General features: G+C 35.2%; 1 protein-coding gene and 2 pseudogenes across 1 annotated transcript in view; 2 read left to right on the top strand and 1 right to left on the bottom strand.

Moving 5' to 3' along the window:
- Positions 1 to 1143: 1143 nt before the first annotated feature.
- The window catches only part of Tmem33 (transmembrane protein 33), a 23507-nt gene continuing 286 nt past the window's right edge, over positions 1144 to 24364 (bottom strand). Inside the window, exons 2-7 of the mRNA XM_023702808.1 lie at positions 20046 to 20140; positions 19393 to 19580; positions 16172 to 16239; positions 14477 to 14610; positions 9101 to 9184; positions 1144 to 2427 (exon numbers count right to left, since the gene is read on the bottom strand). Of these exons, the coding sequence (XP_023558576.1) occupies positions 2298 to 2427; positions 9101 to 9184; positions 14477 to 14610; positions 16172 to 16239; positions 19393 to 19580; positions 20046 to 20140 (699 nt within the window). The 3' untranslated portion in view covers positions 1144 to 2297. The remainder of the gene's footprint in view (positions 2428 to 9100; positions 9185 to 14476; positions 14611 to 16171; positions 16240 to 19392; positions 19581 to 20045; positions 20141 to 24364) is intronic.
- Positions 10733 to 24364, top strand: part of LOC101579640 — a 14798-nt pseudogene continuing 1166 nt past the window's right edge.
- LOC105743724 lies at positions 20707 to 22384 on the top strand (annotated as a pseudogene).

The raw sequence follows: 24364 nt of genomic DNA, 5'->3' as shown, positions 1-24364 counted from the left end.
ATAGAATTAATTTCTCCTACTACATTTATTCTATTTATATATAGTTATTGTATTTCCTTAATTTTAATTTGGTACATCTATAACTTCAGATGCCAAATCAGCTGCCTACAAATATTCACAATGCAGAATTTCTAACTACTAATTTCATGCCAACTTAACATCTAATCATGCTCAAATTGTAAAATTTACTTTTTCATGGGTTTAAGAATACTATATATTAAGCATTCCAGTAAGGAATAAATCCGTATTTCATTCAAATGTGAGCATATCTGAGTATTCAATTCTGCTACATTATTAAAAACAAATTATAACGTATTTGAAATTGTAATTTTATTTTATTTTATTTTTGGCAGAACTGGGGATTGAACTCAGGCCCATGCGCTTGCCAGGGAAGCACTTATTCCACTGAGCCATCTCCCTGGCCCCAGAAGTTGTAATTTTAAAGGTAAAATTATTTTTGTTAAAACAAACATAGAATTTTACTTTAGGGAACTCTTAACCAGCAGTAACTTTAAAAATAAAGAAAACTCAAATGTAGACACACTTTCAGGCTTTGAAAGTAAATGGACCAGATATACACAAGAAACAGAAAACGGGAAATTCAAGTCAGTTTTGTACTTGAGTTAACAGTATTGTTCCAGAGTTAATTTCTTACTTTGGTCAAATGTTCTACTAGTTAAGTAAGACAGTAATGTAATAGGAAGCTGAATAAAAGTTATACAGGAACTTTTGGCACTACTTTTGAAACTCTTTAAGTCAATTATCTCCAGATTAAAAATAAATAAATAAAAATCTATACAAAACTCCTTCAGAATGTGCCTTCAGCTGCCAAAATCTGATGTAATTTAAGACAGTATTTTAAAACATAGAAATCAGTATGTTTACTTAACATTACAGTCACTTTATTGCTCTAAAGTTTAGTTCTTAAAACCACTGATTACATGAGTAGTATTAAGGCTAGCCACACACATGTACAAAATCAACTGTGTACTAAGGTTGCTTCCCCAATTTCATGGATAAACATTATAAAAATACAAAAATAGTCAATGGTAGTTAAGCTACCAAATAGAATTTTTCTGGTAATCTATCCTAAGAGTATCACCTTTCTATAAATTATGAAGTGGAACAAAAGAAAAAAAAATGTTACTCATAAGTCACTAATGAATGTATTTGAGAAATCCAATTACATGCAGACAGAAAAAAATGGTTACAAAAAACATTTCATTAGTCTAAAATTGTGCAACATTTTAAACATTTCCAATCATGCAATAGTAGTAAGGATCAGAATAAATTTTATAAAGCAGTTGATCGGAGCCCAATGAATAGGATTTAACACATTGTACAACCCAAGTCAGTTTCATAATCCATCCAGTTCCCCCAATCATAGTATTATGAAATAAAAATAATCAGCTCCTCCTTTAACCAGATGCTCAATAATTGTCATACCTATAAATTTTTCGATTTAATCGTTTGAACCAAATTTGATGGAAAAACATGTAATCTACAAGGTATCTTTATTATTTCAGAACACACATGAGCATAGTCAGATATTCTCAATCTTCAATTACATTCTGCTGTAACTGTCTAGGAAAATTCAAGCCTAAGAGACCAAAAAACTAGAGTCAAGAATCTGAACTTGATAACTCTGCACTATAATTACACTAATAACCTACTTGTTCACATTTGTAAAAGGATTTTCTATTTGACAAATGTTACTCAATGAGTCTCCAGAAGGAAAGCTGTGTCAGTACTACTTTTTGGGGATATAAACGTTATGTGATCCCCAACAGCTATCCTAGCAAGGAAGCACAAAATCAGTAACAATTTGAAATAAAATTACAGTCAGAATAATTTGTTAAAATCATCAACCAAAATTACTGAATGGCAAAAGAATACTGTCTCAAAATATACTGAATTCACGTTATCTTTCTGCATTCATGCTAGATATAAACTCAGATTATTAATTACAATGAAACAAATTTCAGAACTAGCTTTACAAGAAATAAATGTATTTCATGATACAGGCACAGCAGCATCTAAAAAAATTGGTATATTTACCATAGATACAAACTTCCTTATCCATTAGCAACGGAGCACAGTAAAATTTTCAGAAACTTTTATTAAAAAGGCTTGATTTAACATGCCAGGGAAATGATTATTTTTCCAATGAGATACATTTATTTAAATTATGTAAATTGGATTGCAATCAGTGTAAGACCTGGAATTTCTGATCCCTAGCAAAAGTACCAGCTGCTAATAATGCTTATATTATATACATTGCTTAACTAGATGTTAAACTACACAACTGTTGGTGCCAGTCTGCTTATAAAGGCAATGCTCTGGAGGCAAAGTCTTCTCACAAACAGCAGGCAGGCAGGTTTCATTATTATATGTTCAACAACAATCCTCAGTTCATTAAACAAGTTCCTGAAAAATAAGAAAAAAAGCAATAAGCAATATAGGTTGAGAGAACATTTTTACCGAGATGGTGCTGAGGGTGAACAAGGAAGCCCCTGCCCCTCCCAAAGCTGAAGCCAAAGCAAAAGCTTTGAAGGCCAAGAAGTCCATGCTGAAAGGCATCCACAGCCATAAAAAGAAGATAGGAATGTCACCCACCTTCTGCTATCCCAAGACACTGCAGCTCCGGAGGGAGCCCAAATACCCTCAGAAGAGCACCCGCAGGAGAAACAAGCTTGACCACAATGCCAACATCAAGTTCCCCCTTGTCTGTTCTCCCCCCCAGAGGTCATCCATGAAAAAGATGGAGGACAACACACTTGTGTTCATTATGGATGTCAAAGCCAATGAGCACCAAATTAAACACACTGTAAAGAAGCTGTATGACATCAATGTTGCCAAGGTCAATACCCTAATCAGGCCTGACAGAAAGAAGGCATACATTTGACTAGCTCCCGATTATAATGCATTGGATGTTACCAACAAAATTGGGATCATCTAAACTGAGTCCAGCTGGCTAATTCTAAATAAATACTTTTTTTCCCAGTTTACAAAAAAAAAAGGCAATATAATGATACCAAATGTTGATGGAGTTTATAAAGCCAATAAAGAATTTACGGAAATAAAGATTAACCTAGCAAGCATTATTGGAATATACGCAAGATGAGCTAGTCCCACTGGATGGCACCTATATAGTTCTAGCACTCCACAGGTTGAGGCAACAGGATCGCTGAAGCCCTGGAGTTGGCGATCAGCCTGGGCAATATATAGTAGTAAGGTCCTGACTCTTAACACATGCATACACAAAATTAACACTCTAAAATCAGTAGCTGTCTTTTTTTAGGTGCAAAAACACAAAATGTTTCCAAAAATGGCTACCTGTAAGGACTGAGATTAGGGATGATTTATATTTTTTTCTTTATAGTAGTCACGTAACTGTCACATTTAATTTAGGATAAATTCAAATTGTTTTAAAAAGAACGGTAGAGGGGTGGAGAGATAGCTCAGCAGCATAAGCACCTGCCTGGCAAGCACATAATCCTGAGTTCAATCCCAAGTACCAGAAAAACAAAACAAAAAAACCTTGTTTTTTAAAAATCAACAATAAATAAATAAATAAAGAGGCATACTATATTTCTAATTTCTTTAAAAAAAAAGTTATTTAATAAAGGTGACCCACACACTACTTCTTTAAATGAACATACAAATCTCTCAGAGCTTTCTTCATCGATAAATTAGGAATATCTATTTCAGAGTTGTAGTTAAATTTAAATGAGACAACATGGTGTTTAATGTTACTTCCTAGCAGAATCAAACTAGCTCTTTTTGTCTTCAGAACCATCAAATTCCCTACACAATCTGGTCTTTAATTTGCTCCCTCGTCTCCTACCACAACTTCTTTGCCTGAGTTATGTTTCGTGTTTGTGCTTCAAAAACTGGATTCTTGCCTTTGCCCCAAGTATGCTTATTGCCTACAAAATATTTTTACTATATTCTGTACATCATACACATTACCTGGCTTGTATAGGCAAAATCACATATACTGTATTACCATTTATAGCTGACTTGAAAGATCATCAATAGCAAGCAATTTTATTTATTTATTTGTGTGTGTGTGTGTGTGTGTGTGTGTGTGGCCAGTTCAGACCACCAGGGGGCGGGCTAGCTGGCATGTGGTGCTGGGGGATTGAACCGCGGTCTCTGCGCTTTGCTAAGTTTGTTCTAAGTAGGTGCTTTAGACCACTGAGCCATCTCACCAGTGCCCTAGCAAGCAATTTTGACTATTCACAATTTCAACTTTACATGCTGACTCATCCTACATAAAGATGCAACTTTACTTCTAATTTTGTATGTCCTCTGGGTTACTCCTATGGTTAGAATGTTTTCCTTTTTAAAAAAGTATTTAATGTGGTATCACAAAGACAGAAATACACAATGTAGAAAAATGCACAACACTCAAAACCTGCCCTTCTTTCCTCTCTTAGCATTTCTGTCATTCCTCTTCCTTGTGATCTAAAGTGCTACTTTCTGAGTTGTTTTCTAATTATTTTCTTCTCCACTAGACTAGTTCAGGTTCTGAACTACTCTAACAAGTCTCCAAATTGGTCTACTTTTTCATCTTGATATGACTACAGGCTTCTGGAATATTTATTTTTAAATTAAACTTCACCATGGGGGTTCCTAAACCCATCACGCTATAAACTGCAAAGGTTTTCCTACATATCCAAATGAAATTTTGTTTGGATTTTCATAATCTGGTCCTTTCTACTGTATCCTTCTCTGTGCACAAATCTTTATCACTGTCCTATGTATTTCCTGAGCTCAAGTAACATGTAACTATGCTGAGTACTTCCACATACACATACCAAGGTAAAACTACTCAGACTCTTCTTTTGAAAGGTCTCACTTTTTTTTTTTTTGAAAGGTCCCCTTCTGTTCCTGCCTCAATGAATCCTCATTTTTCTCCTATTCCCTCCACCATCATACTAACTTGGCAGTCTAATCTACTCAGGACTAAGTCCCTCAAAAGCACAATTTAATTCTATAGAAGCCTGTTATCAATCACATAAAATCACCCACCTACCATTCTTCTTTTTTGGGACAGGGTCTTGACAGTAGTTCAGGTCAGCCTTGGACATACTATGTAGCCCAGGCTGGCCATGAACTCATCAGATGACTCTCCTCCCTCAGCCTCCCAAGTCATGGGATTACCAACACCATACCTGACTATGTGTATGAAATCACTTCTCAACAGGCATCAGTCAAATGAATAAAATGAGACAGCATCTAAAAATACTCTAGTAAAGAAAAAATTCTGGCTTTCTCCCTGGAGAAGACTAACAGACTAGTAGTGGCGAACCTATGGCATATGTATCCACAGCAGACTGTTATCACTGAAACCTCTAAGGAGTTCTCCATCACTGCTTAGTGCTATGAGCAAAACTATCAGTGACAATCAAGATGTTGTAGACCTGTGCTGCCATCAGTGACACATGACTGGTAAGCCCCTAACCTGTAGCTTTCTGTGACTCAGGAACTGAATCTTAAATTTATGAATTTTAATTAATTTAAATGGTTAAGTGTGGCTCATGTCTACTGATCTAGACAGCATGACTACAGACACTTTATTGCAGACATCTAAAAAGGAACTATACTACCATTTTGGGAATATCATGACAGGTAAAAATAGTACAAACTGCCAAAACTCAGCTCAAATGTTTCCCATTACTATTCCACTGTTTTGATTAAAATGGGTGCTTATAGATGTTTACAGATTTTTTGGGGGCACATACTTGTGATATCTTGATCCACTGCTACCTTTATTTTCAGTCTACAAAAAAATCCTAAATTTTAGATTTAGTGGCATGACTTAAAAGATATATAGAAAAACAGGGTATAAAGAAGCACAAAACAACAAACCTGTAAGTGGATGTTAAGGAAAGAAACCAGAAAAGAATATAAAAAATCAACACAGGGACCAGAAAAAGACAATCATAAAATCGAGTAAAGGGAAGGCTTATTTACTACCAGGAACTCATTAAGAACCTCTGTTCTTTAAAAAAAAAAAAAAAAAAAAAAAGTTCAAAACGGTTAAAATTAGAAACAATACAAAATTTCACTGAACTAATAGGAAACTGACAATGGTTATTGTACTGCATGTTATCTTCAAATTAGTTGTTTAGGTTACCAGATATAAACCTGAAAAGCTGGTTAAAAATAAGTTACGTGAAATTAAAAAGAAAAAAAATTAAGCATTAACTGCTCCTTTCAACAGACAAGCAGAAATCAGCAGTACAGGGCCACTGGCCAGATAGCTCAGCAAACTATGCGACTGCTTAAGCAAATGCAGGGGCCAGGGTTCGCTCCTTGGCTCCACAGGCCATGCCAGCCTGGGCGTAGTGGCACATTCCCAGAGGCTGAAAACAGGAGGATCACAAGTCCAAGCTATGCAGTGAGACCCTATACCAAATACATTAAAAAAAAAAAAAGAAATCAGCAGTACAATTATCCAAACTATCCTGCATATATACATGAATATATCTTTTTCTCTTCTTTCATCCTTTTCCTCATCCCAGTTTTTTCTTCCCATTGAACAGATTCTTTCCCTCACAGTATCTATTGTTTATCTTTCAGATTTTATTTACACAAACCTGTGTTCTTATGCGGTAGTCTATACCTGTAGTCTCAGCTATTCAGGAGGCTGACTAGGAAGATCCCAAGTTTGAGGCCAGCCCTGGCAATTTAGTGAGACTGTCTGAAAAAGGATGGGGAGTGAGGGGCCAACTGGGTATGTAGCACAGCACTCCTGGATTCAATCTCCAATACCACCAAAAAATAAAACAGAAAAACAAAACAACCAAGCCTGTGTCTACAATAACATTTCACAAAATGAACATTAAAAAATACCCTGAAAGGAGAGTTAGACTATAGAGTAAGGAAAATAAGGTTGTAGTAAGGTTGTTTTTAAAAAATCCAATAGTATCTAACCCTCCACGCATTTTTTCTTTTTTTCTTTTAAGAGGCAAGGTCTGTTAAAAAAAAAAAAAAAAAAGAGGCAAGGTCTGTGTTGCCCAGGCAACACAGTTTAGTTGCTCTAAACTCCTGAACCATGTCCCCCATCTTACCAGCTGCTAGTATTGCTAAGCTGTGACTACAGGCACATACCACTGTGCTCAGCACAATTAAGTACTTTATTATTTCTGTTTGTTTTGAGGCAGGGTCTCATTATGTAATACAAGCTGACCTTGAACTCACTATGTAGCCCAAGCTGGCCTCAAACTCATGATGATCCTCTGGCCTCAGCCTCCCAAATGGTGGGATTATAGGTATGTGCCACCATGCCTGGCCCTGGCACAAATAAGTACTTTAGAAAGGTTTTCTCCTCTATAAAGGAAGAAATTCAAGTTGAAATAACTTTGCCTACACTCACACTGTAAATGTGTCTAAATTCAGATTCAGTTTTTACTCATGATATTACAGAGACCATCCTAATACACTGGACTTCTTTCTTTTTTTTTTTTTTTTTTTTTTTTGCAGTACTGGGGATTGAACTCATGACCTTGTCCTTGCCAGGCAAGTATTTATTCTACTGAGCTACCTCCTCAGCCCTACACTGGATTTCTAGCTGAATTCAACATTATTTTAAACATGAAAATAAAAATGTCAACATCTTACTGAGTTACACTGAAAATGCTATAAAGACACATATACTCATTTTAATTCTGCTTTGAGAACAAAATGTGTAATTTGTGTATTTTGTTCCTGAAAACTATACTGATTGCCTGAAATATTTCTCTGCTTCCAGTTTTTTTCTGCAAACTATTTTGCAGAAGACTTATCAATCTGATCATGTCCAAATCATTATTCCTACATATCTAAAAGATAAATTCAAAATTTGTCCTGAAACTCAAGAAGCTTTAAGATAGGGCTCTATATACCTTTCTACCTAGTCCTAGTTTCAACAAGTCATACTCCTCAAATATGCCTTATACTTTTATGTCTCTGAATTCAAGGTGCTACTGTCTCTCTAACTAAAATGCTTTCCCCTTTTTCACTATGTACTTAATTTTTCCAGAACAAATCCCAATTTGGAAACTTTCCTAGGATTATATTCTGGCCGAATCACGTTTTCTTTCTGTGGACAACAGTATTAATACAATAAAATAAACATATGCAACTCATTATATGGTTATTCCCCCTTCCCCAAGTGGTATATGTTCAGAGACCCCAAGAGATGCCTGAGAGCACAGACAGTAGCGAACCTACATATACTTCGTTTTTCCTACACCTACACACTTTGAGAAAGTTTAATTTATAAATTAGGCATTATACAACATAGATATTCTGGACAAAGGAATGATTTATAACCCATGTGAGAGGGAGCTAGACAGTACAAGATATCAGCATCTTACTCAGATCTGCACACAATTTAAAACTTACAAATTATTTACTTATAGAATTTCTCACCTAATATTTTTGGACCGCATGCAACTGAAACCACAAAAAGTGAAACTGAATGAGCAGAGAACTATTGTCTACTGACCTACAAATTTCTTATCTTGAAGGAAATTTTCTTGAGAATAAGATCTAAGTCTCACATATCTTTACTTCCCATTAGCAGTGTTTTAATGGTAATCATATCTATAATATCAACTTCTTAGAAAACTGGTAGTCCCCAAAGTACCATGTGACTTACTGTATGTTGACTTACTTTCAATCTGAGTGATATGTACTGAACAGAAACTGTACTTTAATTTTAATCTTTCCCAAGGTTAGCAATACATGTATGCTATTCGTTATTGCAATGCTGCTATTCAGTGGCAGAAAGCCCCAACACCCAGTCAGCCACTAGTGTTGTCATGCCATGTTTGATAGGGTAGGTGTATTAGATGCACTTTCAACTCATTAGGGCTCCAACTTACAACAAATCTACCAGGAGACAACCCCTTTATAACTCAGAAGTCTACACAATCACCTCTTCATTAAGCCTTCCTAATTCTGAGGCCTAGATCTTAAATATACAAAAATACTTCTTCCTTCTAAATTATAAGATATTAGCTAAATAACTTCTAAGAGTTATAAAAATTATATATTACCAATAGCTTAAATAAATAATACAAATTTAAACTAATCATCAGCTTACCGACAGTATGGATTTCTTCTAGAGGAATATCGAAGAGTAAGAAATCTATAGTATATAAAAGGCTGGAGCAAACTTCCTTGGCCACTGAAATAAAAAATATAATGATGATAAATATCTATTACCAATTCATATGTATAATCAAAACTTACAGGCAATTCAAATGGAGAATATGTGTGTCTTCATTTATTAAATGGTCAGTAGTATCTATCATAGCTAAATCCCAGTTATTCTTAAAAAGGAAACTAAATAATGTAGATGACTGGTATAAAAACATACTACTTTTGAAATTTTAAAATACTAAGTCAAAAAATATCACAGATGCTTCCATAATTACCACAATTGGCAAAAATCAAGGTTTAAAATTTAGTAAGTCCTCAAATAAAAAGTGGTTTATTCCATATAAACAAATGAAAGCTCAAAAGTATACCAGCTTACCTACACTAAGTGTTTTTGATTAAAAAGTATAAGCACAATACCCCCAAAATTACATATACTTATAAAAATTTCAAATCTGGAGTTTTTCCTATAAAAATCTCTGGATTATGGTATTCATTTAAATGACTAAAAACAAAACACAGCAATGGGACTGGGGATGCAGCTCAATGGTGGAGCACTTGCCTAGTATGCGTGAGGCCCCGAGTTCAATCCCCCGAACTGCAAAAATACATAAAGAAAAATCATAGCAGCAACCTGAAGTGGACAATGAGATAGGAGGGTTAAGTAAATTGCATTTTGTTTACTTAATGGATTTAGTATGTGACTACTTAAAATTCCAGTTATGAAAACTATACAGGAACTACAGAATATAAAACTATACGTATTACAACTGTATCTCAAAACATTAAAGTGCTAAGTACAGTTTCTTAGGTTAATTTTTTTAGCCTTTTAAGTTATGTGATATTTTCATAAATAAAATAATTTATGATTACAAACATCAAATCAAATATCACATCCTTTATCTCCGACATATAATTTGACAAACTTAACTCTAAACTGAAAAAACACACAATATAGAATACAAAGGAAATAGTTGCTGAAAAATGTTTACCATTATCCCAGTTAGGCCTTTTCTCAAAGCACAATTTTTAATATATCCTTCCAAAAACTTATGTCCAGCCGAGGTGTTGGTGGTATAGTGGTTAGCATAGCTGCCTTCCAAAAACTTATGTTCACAAGTATATAAAATGATTAATACTAATATACCACTTACTTTATGGTAATAATTCACTAAATCCATATAACAACTCTAAGAAGACAGTTTTATCATTTTCAAGAAACTGAGACAGAAACATACATATGTACTTATGGAAAAAAAAAAGGGGGGAGCCGGGGAAATGGCTCAGTGGAGTAAGCGGTTCTCTGGCGAGCACAAGGGCCTAAGTTCAATCCCAAATTCTGCCAAAAAAAAAAAAAAAAACCATATGTACTTGTGCACATCCTTTACCACCAAATATAAATGGGAACACTCCACACTGTTTTTAACCAATTTGATTATATCTTGGAGATCATCCCACATGACAACATATAAATGATCTCATTCTTTTTTTATAGCCACCATCTTAGGCTTATAACAGGATCTTTAGTTCTGAATATTTAGGATTACTTCAGTACATAATACTCTGATTTCTCTTCAGATCGTATAATAAATCTTTCACCTTTTACTTCAGTACATAATCAGAAATAAAGATATAATGATCATCCCTATATCTGTCTTTGCACACAAGTGCATATATGTGTAGGATAAACTCACATATTGAAAATTCATTTTTAAATACAGAGCACTTTCAGCAATACTGCTACAAATAAAACTTAATAAATCTTAATATTAAACTATCAAATCTCAAGGGTACCATATTAAAATGGTAATGACACAATTATTAAAAGCTTCATACTTTGGGTTATATTCAAGTTACATACTTAAAGCATTAGTAGCTTTTCCTATTAGAAATAGAGGACTAGGGATTTGACTCCATTGTAAAACGCTTGCTTAGCATGTGCAAGACCCTAGGTGAGATCAATAAATTGCAAAACAAAACAGGGAGGGGGGCAAGAGTACAAATTTATTAACACTGCAATTATTTAAAAAATTACAAAGCATTGAAAAACACACACAAAAAATAGGAAGCCTGCCTATGCCCTAGGGTTGAAAGAATGTTAAAAAGTAATTTACAGATTCAAAGCAATCCTCATTAAATTATCAATTTTCTCCACAGAAATAGAAAATCATAAAATATATATAGAAACACAAAAGACTCAGAATAGCCAAACTGATCTTGAGCCAAAAAAAAAAATCTAGAAGCACAACAATACTTAACCTCAGAACACAGTAAAGAGCAATAGTAACCAGGAAAACATCATCGTGGTATAAAGACACAAAAGGACCAATGAAACAGGAGAGCCTAAAAATAAGATCTATAGCCCATTTACAGCCAACTAATTTTTGATAAGAAACCAAAAACATATCTTGAGGCAGGTCAGCTTCTTCAATAAATGGTGCTAGGGCAAACTTTATACCTATAAGTGGAAGAATCAAACTACTGTAGGTACCTTTCTCTCACCATATACTAAAAATTCAAAATTGTAGAAGAGCTCTAAAACCATCAGAAGAAAAATAGGAGAAATACTTCAGGATATTAGTATAACCAATGAGTTTGGCAGTATTTATATACCCAAGGATATCCTTGGGTTCTATACCCAAGGATAGAACCATTATGGATTATCATTCAGCCATACAGAGAAATGAAATATTACCAATGGATAAGACTCCAATAAGCACTGGCAACAAAAGCAAGGACAAACTGGGTTTTATCAAACTGGAAAACTGCTTCACAGCAATGGAAAAAATAAAAAATGAAGAAAATACACAGATTGGGAGAAATTATTTGCAAGCATTCATCTGACAAGGGATTAATACCCAGAATATATAACAAACTTAAGAAGCTGAATACAATCCAAAAAACAAATGGGTATATGATCTGAATAGACATTTCTCAAAAGACACAAATAGCCAACACATATACAAAACAGTGCTCAAGATCACTAGCGATGGGGAAATGCAAATCAAAATTACAATGAGATATCATCTCACCCAACAAAATGGCTATTGTGATAAAAGCAAACAACAAATCCTGGCAAGAATGCAGAGATAGAAAGACTTGTTATACACAGCCAATGGGGAATATAAATTAGTACAGTCATCAATGGAGAACATTGGAGTTTCCCAAAAAACTAAAAATACAAGATCCAACCATCCAATTTCTATGTACTACATATCCAAAGGATCTGAAATCAACATACTTACACTCTGTTTATCATCACTATTCGCTGTCTCAACTGAGTTATCCATTAGCAGATAAATGAATAAAGAAAATATGATACATATACCCAAGGATAGAACCATTATGGATTATCATTCAGCCATACAGAGAAATGAAATACTGCTATTTACAGGAAAAATGAAAGGTACTGGAGGAAACAAAGTAATAAGCCCAGTACAGAGAGACACATATTTGTATGTTCTCATTCATATATAGAAGCTAAAACAAGTTGTTCTCAAAGCACATGGGAAGTGTAAGAAGGAAGACAGAAACAGGGAAGTTAGATAATAGATACCAAAATCCAGTTTCAATAGAGAAGCAAATTCTACTGGAAAAAAAAAAGTACAGTTAATTTCTCCACTTAAGTATTTCTGGCAAATTCTCACTTCCTATACAAAAACTGGAAATTAAGATGCAACTCTGTACATAGGTAACTGTTTCGGTAAAATGTTTAAGGGACTCAAATGAGTCATTGCACCAATGAAGTCAAAATCTGGTGTTTCAACAAAAATTCTGAAGTTCTAAAATGACGTTTTTTTTGTCTAAGCTTACTCAGGATCTCAGCATTTCACTTTGCTTGTTCATCGTAATGAAGACTGAATCCAGGGCACTGCCCTGAGCTACACTCCCACTCTTTATGTTAAGGGGTCTTATTACATTGCCTAGGCTGAACTTGAACTTGTGATTGACCTGCCTCTCAGTGCTGGGATTACAGGTGAGTGTTACCTTGTAGCACAAGGATGGAAACCAGGGCATAACAAATAGATAGGCAGGCCCTCCACTACTGAGCCTCGTTCTTGATTTAGGATGAACATAAAAAATTATTTTAAGAGTGTAGACATCAATTATATCCATATAAAAAACTAGTTATAGTATTTACCATTTTAATTTTCTATTACTTACAAACAAATGACTGAACCTGGTATGCTCTAAGGCCAAGATTAGGGAAAGGAAGCAAAAAATTATTTTCACTAATTAAACTGTTTAAGTGTCTCATTAGGATTACAAAAGAGAGATAAAAAAATAAGATCTATAATTCATCGGGAAGATAGTACAATTTTTATCCTTTTCTTTGCCCCAGATTACATTACCCTTTTCTATGCTTTCACTTTCTAGGATAAGACTTACTAAATCTACATTAGCCAGACATGGTGGTCCAAACCTATAATACCAGCACTTAGAAGACTGAAGCAGGAAGATCTCCTTGAATTCAAGACAAGCCTAGACTACGTGTTGAGTTTAAGGTCAGCCTGAACTGCATAGTGAATCCCTGTTTGAAAAAAATAAATAAATAAACCTATAATAAAAGTTTTATAGTTCAATAACATAACTATGGCTACAATAAATTCATTAAGTCTTAGATCCAGCATTCATGAACTGTTGCTGCTGGATTTTTATATTTACCTGCTCTCAGTTAGCTTTTTTTTGTACTGGGGATTGAATCTGAAGCTCTGTACATGCTAGGTAAAAAGATAATGATATAAGCTGGACATAGTGATGCACGCCTGTAAGGCCAGCATTTGGAAAGCTGAGGCAGGAGTATTGGCACAACTTCAAGGCCAGCCTGGGCTACCTACAGGCAACTACTGCTTTAAGTCTAACTACTGGAGTACTTTTTTTCTCAGTGCTGGAGATGGAATCCAGGAGCTGAACTACATTCCTAACCCCTTTTTAAACTTCGAGATAGGGATCTCACTAAGTTGTCCAGGCTGCACCTGAATGTATGGTAGCCCTCTCTTAGCCTGCTAAGTGGCACCAGCATACCTGGTTCACCTGACCTTAAAAAGATCCTCTAAGTAATGTAATGGGCAAACTCTTTTCAAAAGTAGTAACTTTGAAATTAATTTCTAGACTGTCCAATGATGGACAGTCCAAATATGAACTACACAACAAATTCCTAGTTTACTATGCCTAGCTTCTTTACTAAAATGATTAAGATCCATCTAGCTCTGCATCAGCATCTATTTGAACTGATTCAACCAACATAAAATTTGTGTTAATGTCTTTATTACATTCACTTACCAGTTTTCCAAAAGCACATGTATTTTTTTATTCTTACCTAAAAAGCATAAAAACTGTAGCAGGCATCAAGAAAATTTCATTGCAAGCAATGAATTTCAGAATATTTTGTTGATTAGCACTTAATTTATCCAAGACAGCTCTCAGTAGAGGTAAACTATTTGAACCCTTTGCCTAGAACAAAACAAACATTACAAATAATGAAGCATTTTGGTGACTCAGTTATCCCTCAGTATCCATGGAAGATTAGCTCCAGGATACCCCCAAGACATAACAATCTGCCGATGCCCAAGACCCTTATGTAAAATGACCATTTGCACATACCCTACACACATCCTCTCATACTTTAAAGCATCTCCAGTTTACTTATAATGCCTACTATAATGTAAATGCCATGTAAAAAGTTACACTGTACTGCTTAGAAATGACAAGAAAAGTCCATATGTATTCAGTACAGACACAATTTTTTTGGCAAGCACTTTTAGTATGCAGGTGGTTAAAGACACAGATGCACACCCCAGGAATACTGAGTGTTTCCAGTATTTTCTTTTTTTAAATAAGCAGCCAAAGTACCCCACAGATAATAATACCAAAAGCCAATCAATTGAAAAGGATTATAAAGACAGATATTAGTGTAACTTCCTTTTTTTTTCTTTTTGTATTTTTAGGGAAGGGTCTACAGAGTGTTCAGGGTCTCACTACTAGACCAGACTCATAGTGATCCACCTCTTTACAGCCTCCCAAGAGCTGAGATTACAGGCATGTGCCTTATTTTGTGTATCTGAAGACAACTCAAAACATATTAACAAAAGTACATTGTTAAAATGCTTTTTGTAAAAGTAACATTTTATCAAAAAGGGTCATTATCGCTTTCTAATCAAATAAAAATCTGACTATCCATAATATAATTAAAATGTGACTCCTTAGTTAACTGTGGAAATTAGAGACTGAATTGCTGCTAAAGCAAGATAAAGCAAAAGGCCAGTTAAGGCACAAATTGGAGTATTTTAATTCAAATTTCAGTGCATATGCAGTATATCCTCCCAGCACTTAAGCTTAATGCTCCAGTCCAGCAATAAAATTCCAGAACAACTGCAGTTGTTTTTTTTTTTGTATGTGTATTTGTTTTTATTTATTTATTTGGTGGAACCGGGGATTGAACTCAGGCCCTTGCGCTTGCCAGGCAAGCACTTATTCTGAGCCATTTCCCAGGACCCCTGCAGTTGTTAACATTAACATAAAAAAGAATCAGTATGCTCTTATTATTATCTGTTACACTAGAATTATATATTGACAGAACAAGATATTTCATCAGGCCTAAAAGATACAAGTATTTTAAAGAACAAAAAACTGTTCCAGATTTCAGAAAATCCTTCACACCTGGGTGGGGGTACCTTTCAGTGCAACCCTTTATCTTACAATATGTACTAGTATGTGACATTCTAACAATAAAAACTTCCAAACTCAAATTTTTCAAATTACTAAATAATTTTTAACAAGTTTGTAAAGAATAAAGGGATTCTGTTTGCCTAGCAAGCTGAAAGCCCTGGGTTCAAGCCCTCGGCACCAAAAACAAAAAATAAAACCTCCCCTAAAAAAAACCCAACTCAACCAAAAAAAATACAGTAAAATAAAAAATAAAGGGATTCTCTCTGACAAATACCAGGTCTTAGAACTCAAATTTATGTCAACTATCTATAATCCAGGAGTCAAAGAAATAGCATAGTTTACTTACATCAAGGACCTTTTTCGTGTATGTGGCAGCATGAAGCAAGGAGAATAACAAGACTGGGAAAATACTCACTGAAGCAAACAATTAAGGAAAACATTTCCAAGTTATCAAGTATTCTGCAAAACACACAACTATATCCAAATATAGATATGAAACACTTGAAAAATTAGTTCAGTACAATGCTTTTGTTTTACTATTAAATGTAGTTTTGTTATTTATTTAAAAATTCCCTATGGTGAATGTGATCATTATATATATCTACAATGTCAATAAATTTAATTTAAAAATCTAAAAAGTACTTTCAAATTGTAAAATAGAATGTGCTTATGACACTGCATATAATGGAAAATTTAATTAATTAAGCATATAAAAAAAGTATTCGACTTTCTAGAACTCACCATTCTTTTTGTGAAGAAAAATGACAAAAGTTTCTCTCACTTATTTCTGCTGGTTAGTAAAGCACTGCAAGCATCTGCTAAATTATATTCAAACTTAGGTCACCTCTGAGCCTACATGCAGTTTTTAACCCTACACCTTTTAAGCCTTTAAATATTTGTGTGCTTTCATGGATCTTGACCACTGAGGTAAGAGTTAAGAGCTAATTCCTAAATTTTCCTCAGCTGAAGTCTTTTATTATTTATTTCCTATAAATCTCCCTTAATTTTTAGATACTGCACCTAAAAAGCTTAATATAAATGGGAAATGGTGACTACTATAACATAATCTGAGTACCAAAATCATTATAACCATAACTCATTTGGACTCCAATTCTTTTAATTGGTGAGTACCTACTTAAGTATTAGAAAAATAACCTAGTTCTCTATATACTAATTTTCCAAATAATCTGACCAATTTCTTCTTACTACTCACACAAATTAGGTAAAATGCCAATTTTCTGAGTAGAGATCGTATATACTCACACAATCACAGTCTTAAACATTTTAAGGAATCAGAGATACATCACTTTCAAACTGATGAAAGCCATAATCCTCGCTTAAAACTGCTGTAAAACTGTCAGTTTAATTTGTTTTTTTAAATGTATGTGGTAGGTCTCACTATGCAGCTCTAACTCGTAGTCATCTTCTTGTCTCCCCCCTCTCTAGTACTAGGATTATAAGCATGCACCACCACACCCAGGTCTCAGTGACCAGCTCAGTAGGCCCAGCTGGGGGCAGGGTTGAAATGGCGTGTAGTGCCAGAAATCAAATCCTGGTCCCTGCACTTATCAAAGCAGGTGCTTAGACCACTGAGCTATCTCCACAGCCCTAAATAATTCAATTTAAACTTTGACATATATCTACACTTCAGATTTATTCAAAACAGAGTCAGTGTTAGGTAGTGCAACAGACCTCTGAGCTACAAGTGGAGGTACCTGGGTTTCGGTTTTAAATTTTCCTAGACTGTTCCTAGACTGTCACCCACTCATTTTCCTAGACTGTTTCATTCTCTTTTGAATAAGTTCAAGGCCAGCCTGGGCTAAATAGCCAGATTAAGGCTAGAAAAACAAAACAAGACTACACGAAGGTCGAAGCTAGAGATTTCGAATGAGCTGTTCATCCTGAATACTGTACAATTCACAAATCCACCTCTTACACTGCGGAGTTTATAGGTCCCTAACAAGAGACTCATCCTAGCTTTCAGTAACACTTTTTAAACTATTTAGAGGTTTAGGCTGTAGAGTGCAATTTTAACCCTAAGTACCTTATTTGTCATTAACAGACCAAGTAAAATTATTGCCCTTACCCAACTTAAGAATAAAATTACCATTTCTTCATACAACCAGTTTATGCTATTGCCATTGCTTACCACTCCTATTCCATCAGAATGTAGGGAACAGGATTAGTCCTCAATGTCCCATGAGACAGGTTAGCAAATAACCAGCCATACAAAAAAGGCACACAGGTTGTCTTCAGTCAGTTTCATTTGGATGACCTAAAGATTCACTTTATAAAACATACTGAGCACCTATCAGTGCCATGCACTGTCCCAGACAGAGTTCAGTACTGATGTATTTAATTTGCTCTAAATTAATTACCTAGAACACATTCTCTCTCACTTCTATTGCCCTAAGAAAATTTTAAACTGTTAAAAGACATAACCAAGAACTGTTACATATCTTCCCATATCTCAGAAAAACAAGACTTTTAGGCCTGGTGTAATGGCACACATCTGTAATCCCAGCATGCAGGAGGCTGAGGCATGAGGATCACCACAAACTGGAGGCCAGCTTGGACTCCACAGTGAATTCAAAGCTAGCCTGAACTACATAGCAAGACACTGTCTCAAAACTAAACAAAACACCAAGAATTTTAATAATTGTGACTACAAAGCTCTTCAATGACAAAGTCTAAGAAAAGTTAGTCAATCCAATGATATGCCAAATGACACAGTTGCAATATAACAATCACATAGTGAGTTTCACCAAAAAATAAATACAAATTACGATGTGACATTACAGATCCATACATTAAAACAAAAAACTTGTTATAGGTATGCTTGTAAATGGGTAATATTTAATCTTGCAAAAATGGTTTATTGTATTTTCCATTATGTATAATTATATCACTAAGTATTCAAATGCTCTTAGAACAACATTTCAGTTCTCCCCAGCCCCAATATGCTTTTTTTTTTTTTTTTTTTTTGTGGAACTGGGGATTGAACTCAGACCCTTGCGCTTGCCAGGGAAGCACTTGTTCTACTGAGCCATCTCCCCAGCCCCTTAGCTTGTGGTTTGAATCTGAATTTTTTTGTTATGTAAGTAATGCAGACTGAATTCACAATCTTTGCACAAAGTTACATTCTCAGCCCATTTTATTTTGTATTTTGAATCAGGATCTTGCTAAATTGCTGAAATGCCCCAGCAAGGCTTAAAGTTGCATTTCTCCTGCCTTAGCATCCCAGAGTACTGAGATTACAAGCACATGTCACCATATGAACCTAAGTTTTAAACATCCATTGCTAGTACAGAAGCTGACAAGAAGCAAGAACACTGACAGACATAGTTTAAAATTCTCAAATTAGCTTTTCAATATTTTTACTTTTAAATAACAAGGTCAGAAATTCTTAAACTAAAGCTATCTTCTTCAGAGAAAAAAAATGCCAAGAAGCAAGCAAACCCATGCTTCATGGACAATTCTCAACACTGAGTCTTTCCTATCAAAACCTAAGACAGCTCCCACATGCTTAGCTGGTATTTTCACTGTCAAAAGAGTAGAAAAGGATACATGTAACAGGGTAAGAATTGACAAAGATGAGTGAATACAACAGATAGTGGCAGCTGTCCTCTAACAAAGCCTGGGCCAGGAATGCTCTGCTTAACTGGAAGTGTGGTAATCTTTGATGCAGTCTCAAAGCACTGGTCAGAGCATTTGCCAGCAAAGCACGTTGATAAAAGCTTGCTGCTTCATGCAACCTGCAAATTATCAAAGGAGAAGTTACCATGAGACATAAACAACTACCACTCTCTTCCTCCTCTGTGAATTGCATCAGAATTGCACAACACCTAAGTCATTTAATTGTCAAAAGGAAAAAAAAAAAAACTTCAACTCATTCTACCTTCCTAAAAGCTTCTCTTCACATATATCTGCAACTGAATTTTATAAAACAGTAATGTTTTCTGTTAAGCAAAAATACAAAAACCATTAACTCACTTTATTCCTATCCATCTATTTTTCTTCAGACTTTCATTGTGATATTACTTTAACAAATCACAAAACAGAAAATATTTCTCCAACTATTAGGTTATTAGTGATTCAAAATGGTATTTGTATTTTATTGTCCTTAAACCACTCACAGTTTAATAATTATTACACCTGAAAGACATTTTATAAACTGCCACAGAACTGGCTTATTGAAGTCAGAAACACGTAATACATACCCAAGAAGAGGGAGAACAAATAAAGCAGAGCAGTAAACTGTGAACAATCGGGAAAGCCACATTGCTGTGTCCAGTTTATTGGTCATCATGAATTGCTAGATTTAAAAAGAAAATAAATAGTAACCTGACTGCAAATTATTTTTTAAGAACAAAGAGCATAAAGTTATTATTCCTCTTCAAAACACTTTAACAAACATGTAACATTTGTTTTTAGATTAAATGAAAACATTAACTGTTTGAACATGTATGTGCAATGGTTAAGTCCAAATACTTTGTAGTATGATGTGGAAAACAGAGGAAGTACATAAATGAACAAAAAGAACAACAAAAATACCGATAGGTACTTTAAAACTTTTGAAAAAAAAAATTAGAAAAAAACTGAGAAAATTTACAATTGTCTGTGTTTTTCCAACATGTGCAATTTTAGCTCTACCTATTTTAAATAAGAACTAATTCCTCTCAAGGGAACTATAACACGTACTCTTAGAAAATCTCACATCCAAATAGGTATGTCTCAGAGCTGAGTAAAAAGGCATGACAAATCCAGTTTAGATTAAACAAACCTTTTAAAAGAGAAACAGAAGCTGAGCATGGTGATAGCATGCCTGTAATCCCAGTTCCAGGGAGGCTGAGGCAGCAGGATGCTTAACTGAAGGCCAGCATGGGTTACAAAGTGAGTTCAAGGCCAGCCTAAAATCATGGTAATTGTTCCTATCAAACTCCTTAGTCTCTTTTGAAAGCACTTTTTACTTTGTTTTGTTTTAACCAATTTTGCACATTTGTATCTGGTAACCTAAACAATTAATTTGAAGATAACATCATGCAATACAGCAACTATGGCTGAATTTCTATGACTTTGTTTAGTGAAACTGTATTGTTTCTAATGCTTTTTTTTTTTTTTTTTTTACTATTTTTGTATTCCTTAAAAACAAGGCTGAGTGTGGTGGCACATGCCTGTAATCCCAGTACTCAGATGGCTGGGGAAGGAGGATCACTGTGAATTCAAGACCAGCCTGGGCTAGGGAGGGTGCTCAAGGGCACTCTGAACTGCATACAGAGATCCTGTATCAAAAAGACAACAACCTCCTTAGTCTATGTATGATAAACAGAAAGGCCTATCTATCTACATCAGGTACTCAAAACAGTTGTCAGGTACTAGTACCCGCTTCTCTCCCATGACTGTGTACCTCAAGGTTCTTCCATAAGCTTTACACTAGTTTCAATGGCACTAAAATTAAACTTCCATTTACCATTTTCTTCTCCACTTATTTTTTGACTTTTACTTTGCTATATTCCCATGTGGGTCCATTCATAGTGAAATAAGAATATAAAATCTGTTTTAATATGACGATGTGTTACTATTTATCTTTAAATTATAAGAAGACTTCCACATCTTCAAAAATATAAGTGTTTAACATCAAGATCCAATACAAATACACACAGGTAAACAAAAATAGTTCCAAAAACAGCACTTATCCTTAGCATGTGTGATGGATTTTGGTTATTTTCTTTTCTTTTTTTTAATAGTTGGTACTTCCACTAAAGTGATTTCAAAACGGATGTACTTAAAGTTTAAGAATACTGTTTTACAAGCAGGCACAGGGGCTGGGGGGTTGATCCTGGTACTGCTGTGCAGGTCCCGCCCCCGGAGCACGCTGAGATGGCAATTGAGACTGGGCATGGTGGCACACACCTGTAATCGCAGCACTTAGGAGGCTGTAAAAGGAGAATCACTACAAGTCCGATCTAGTAGTGAGACCCTGAACACCTTGTAGACCCTTTCCAAAAAAAAAAAAAAAAAAAAAAAAAAAAAAAACTGCTTTAAGAGTAACGCACCCCTATGTGGCATGAAACCAGGTACCAGACGTAGTCTGAGGTCAGGGCTGGGCTACACTGAAGTCTGGATTTCTAGAAGATATGCAATTCTCAGAATGCACTAATTGGAGCCAAAAGCACAATACTACTGCTTCCACTGCTACTGGGTTTGGTTTTTCACAGGCTGGCCCATTATCATAGATGCAACTGTTATTTATCCTAGTATGGAAGAGTTCAAACACTCACACAATGTCTGTGGTGGGAGAGCAACCAAAGCCTTCCTAATGATTAATGCAGTAACAAACGGACAAGTCCAGGAAGATAGTTATAGGAAAGGCTGCCTGGGTCAAACAGGTGCTACACTTTGGCTGTTCCTTGGTTTCAGGCTGGCCTCTGGATCTCTGATACCATCTAAATGGATGCTCTTTGGAGGTTATGCTGCTAAGGAAAAACTCGTGGTATATTTTGGCATCGCAGTATTTTTCCAGAATGCTTTCATATTTTCTGGAGGACTAGTGTTTTAAGTTTAGCCACATGGAAGACTTGTAGCAATGAAAATAGAGCGTTTTGCAGCTGGTAGCTCTTTGTGCACTACTTTATTGTTCACTCTATTTTTTGTAACAACATTTTCTAAACTTATTTCTGAATGTTATCTCAGCTTTACGTTGTGTAATGCTTAAATCATGGGAGCTCTGTGTAAACAGCAAAAAATCTCCTGTGGTATGAATCTAATTAACTTATACAACGTTAAAGGAAAATTCACAGTAACTTCTGCCAAGTTTTTTCTTGTTTTTGAGGTAGGGTCTCACTGTGTAGTCCAGACTGGCCTTGAACTGCTGTCAATCCTATCTCAGCCTGCCCAGTTCTGGAATTACAGGAATGCACCACTACGTCTGGCTCTTTCAAGTTTTTATCATGGTATAACTTGTAAAATAAAAGTAAATTACATAAGAAATTACAGATTCATCAGAGTATTCGGTCTGAGGTTCAAAAAACTGTAATGAAAGTGCCCTGAGGATTTAATGTTTATTTAAATGTGGCCTCTTCTTTGTCAAATGTTAAATGAAATATAAGCATTTTTGTGTTCTTATAAACTTAAAAAAATATTGCTTTAAAGTAATTTAACTGTTTTATTTTGGGGAAAATGTAATTTTTTAAAGTAAGTTTTTTCAAATTCAAGGACATTTTATTGTAAGTATTTTTAACCACATGCAGGTAATTTCACAAACATGAAATATTCCCCCTAATTTATTCTGTCCAGACTTACCACACTGTGAGTCCCCCAAACTTAAAGGATTAGTAGTAGTTAAGTGAAAGGATGAATTCAGCTTACTGTGCCAGATTTCTCTACAAATATCCAAACTCTAAAACAGTTTAAAATTTAACATTCTCTTTAAAATATATTTGTGTAGGGTGTTTATTCTGCAATTAATGACTAAGGTGTGCACTTCATTTGGTACAATTTTATGGACATGAATTTCATTACACAATAAAAGTGTATAAAGGTGTAACTGGCTTACATTTTGAAGAGTGACCTACCCCAACCACCATGGCTAGTAATGTTTTACAGGCAAAAAATATTAAAGGATCTTTGGGTGAAAAACGGTGGAGGAAGACAGTCACAAAGTGCCAGTCTTGTGCCGGAGAACACCTTCCAATAATAAAGGGAAAAAGGTCTTTACAGTGGACAAACTGGACATCACCTTAACCAAATAAACTGAAAACTCTCCAGTACTGAATTAATCAATAGGTCATCTCTCTCTCTGTGCTGAGAAGCCACACAATATTGCCCAATTTCAGGAGCATTCTGCAAAGCAAGTCTGGACTCCTGAAAAAACTATTATTATTTTAAAAGACACAAAAGGGATGAGGCCAGAGGAACTGCTCTGGATTATGATAGAATAAAGAGCTTCGGCCAGTAAATGCAATGAGTGATTTCTGGAAAAATCTTGGAAAAGAAACAGCTTTAACAGTTAATGAAATCCAAACACGGATTGTGTATCAGGTAATAACATATCAATTTTAAATTTTTCAAATGTGATAACTTCACTGTGGTTATGTGGAAGAATACCTAAGTGCTCTGGGTTAACAAAGATGACAAACTCAAATGGGTCAGCAAAATTAAAATGTGTGTATACAAGAATGTCGCAATTAAAAAAAAAAAAAAAAAACTTTCCCAATTCACAAACTCAGTTTTAAATCTAAAACAAAATAATGCTTCGGGCATAAATAACTAGAAAGCTAACGATCAGTATCTTAAAAATAAAAGTTTACAGAAGCGTAATATTTTCTTTCCTAAAGTGGAAAAGAGCAGGTAATTTCTGTAGGATACAAAGGAAGTACAAAGGTCCTCTGTCAATCCGTGGGAGCGCCACGAGGCGCGTCCCAGCACCTCAAATGGCATCTTCAACCTCGGGGTCTAGGGCCATCGGGGGCCGGAGGGCGGGCCGGGAGGGCTCCGCCCCGGCGCGCACAGGCGGCCACCTGCCCCAGGCCGGCCCGCG

The sequence above is a fragment of the Octodon degus genome, unplaced genomic scaffold, assembly GCF_000260255.1.
Source record: "Octodon degus isolate 3935 unplaced genomic scaffold, OctDeg1.0 scaffold00158, whole genome shotgun sequence".
Taxonomy (NCBI): Eukaryota; Metazoa; Chordata; class Mammalia; order Rodentia; family Octodontidae; genus Octodon; species Octodon degus.
The sequence above is the reverse complement of the archived record's forward strand: the minus strand, read 5'-3'. Positions and strand labels throughout refer to the sequence as shown.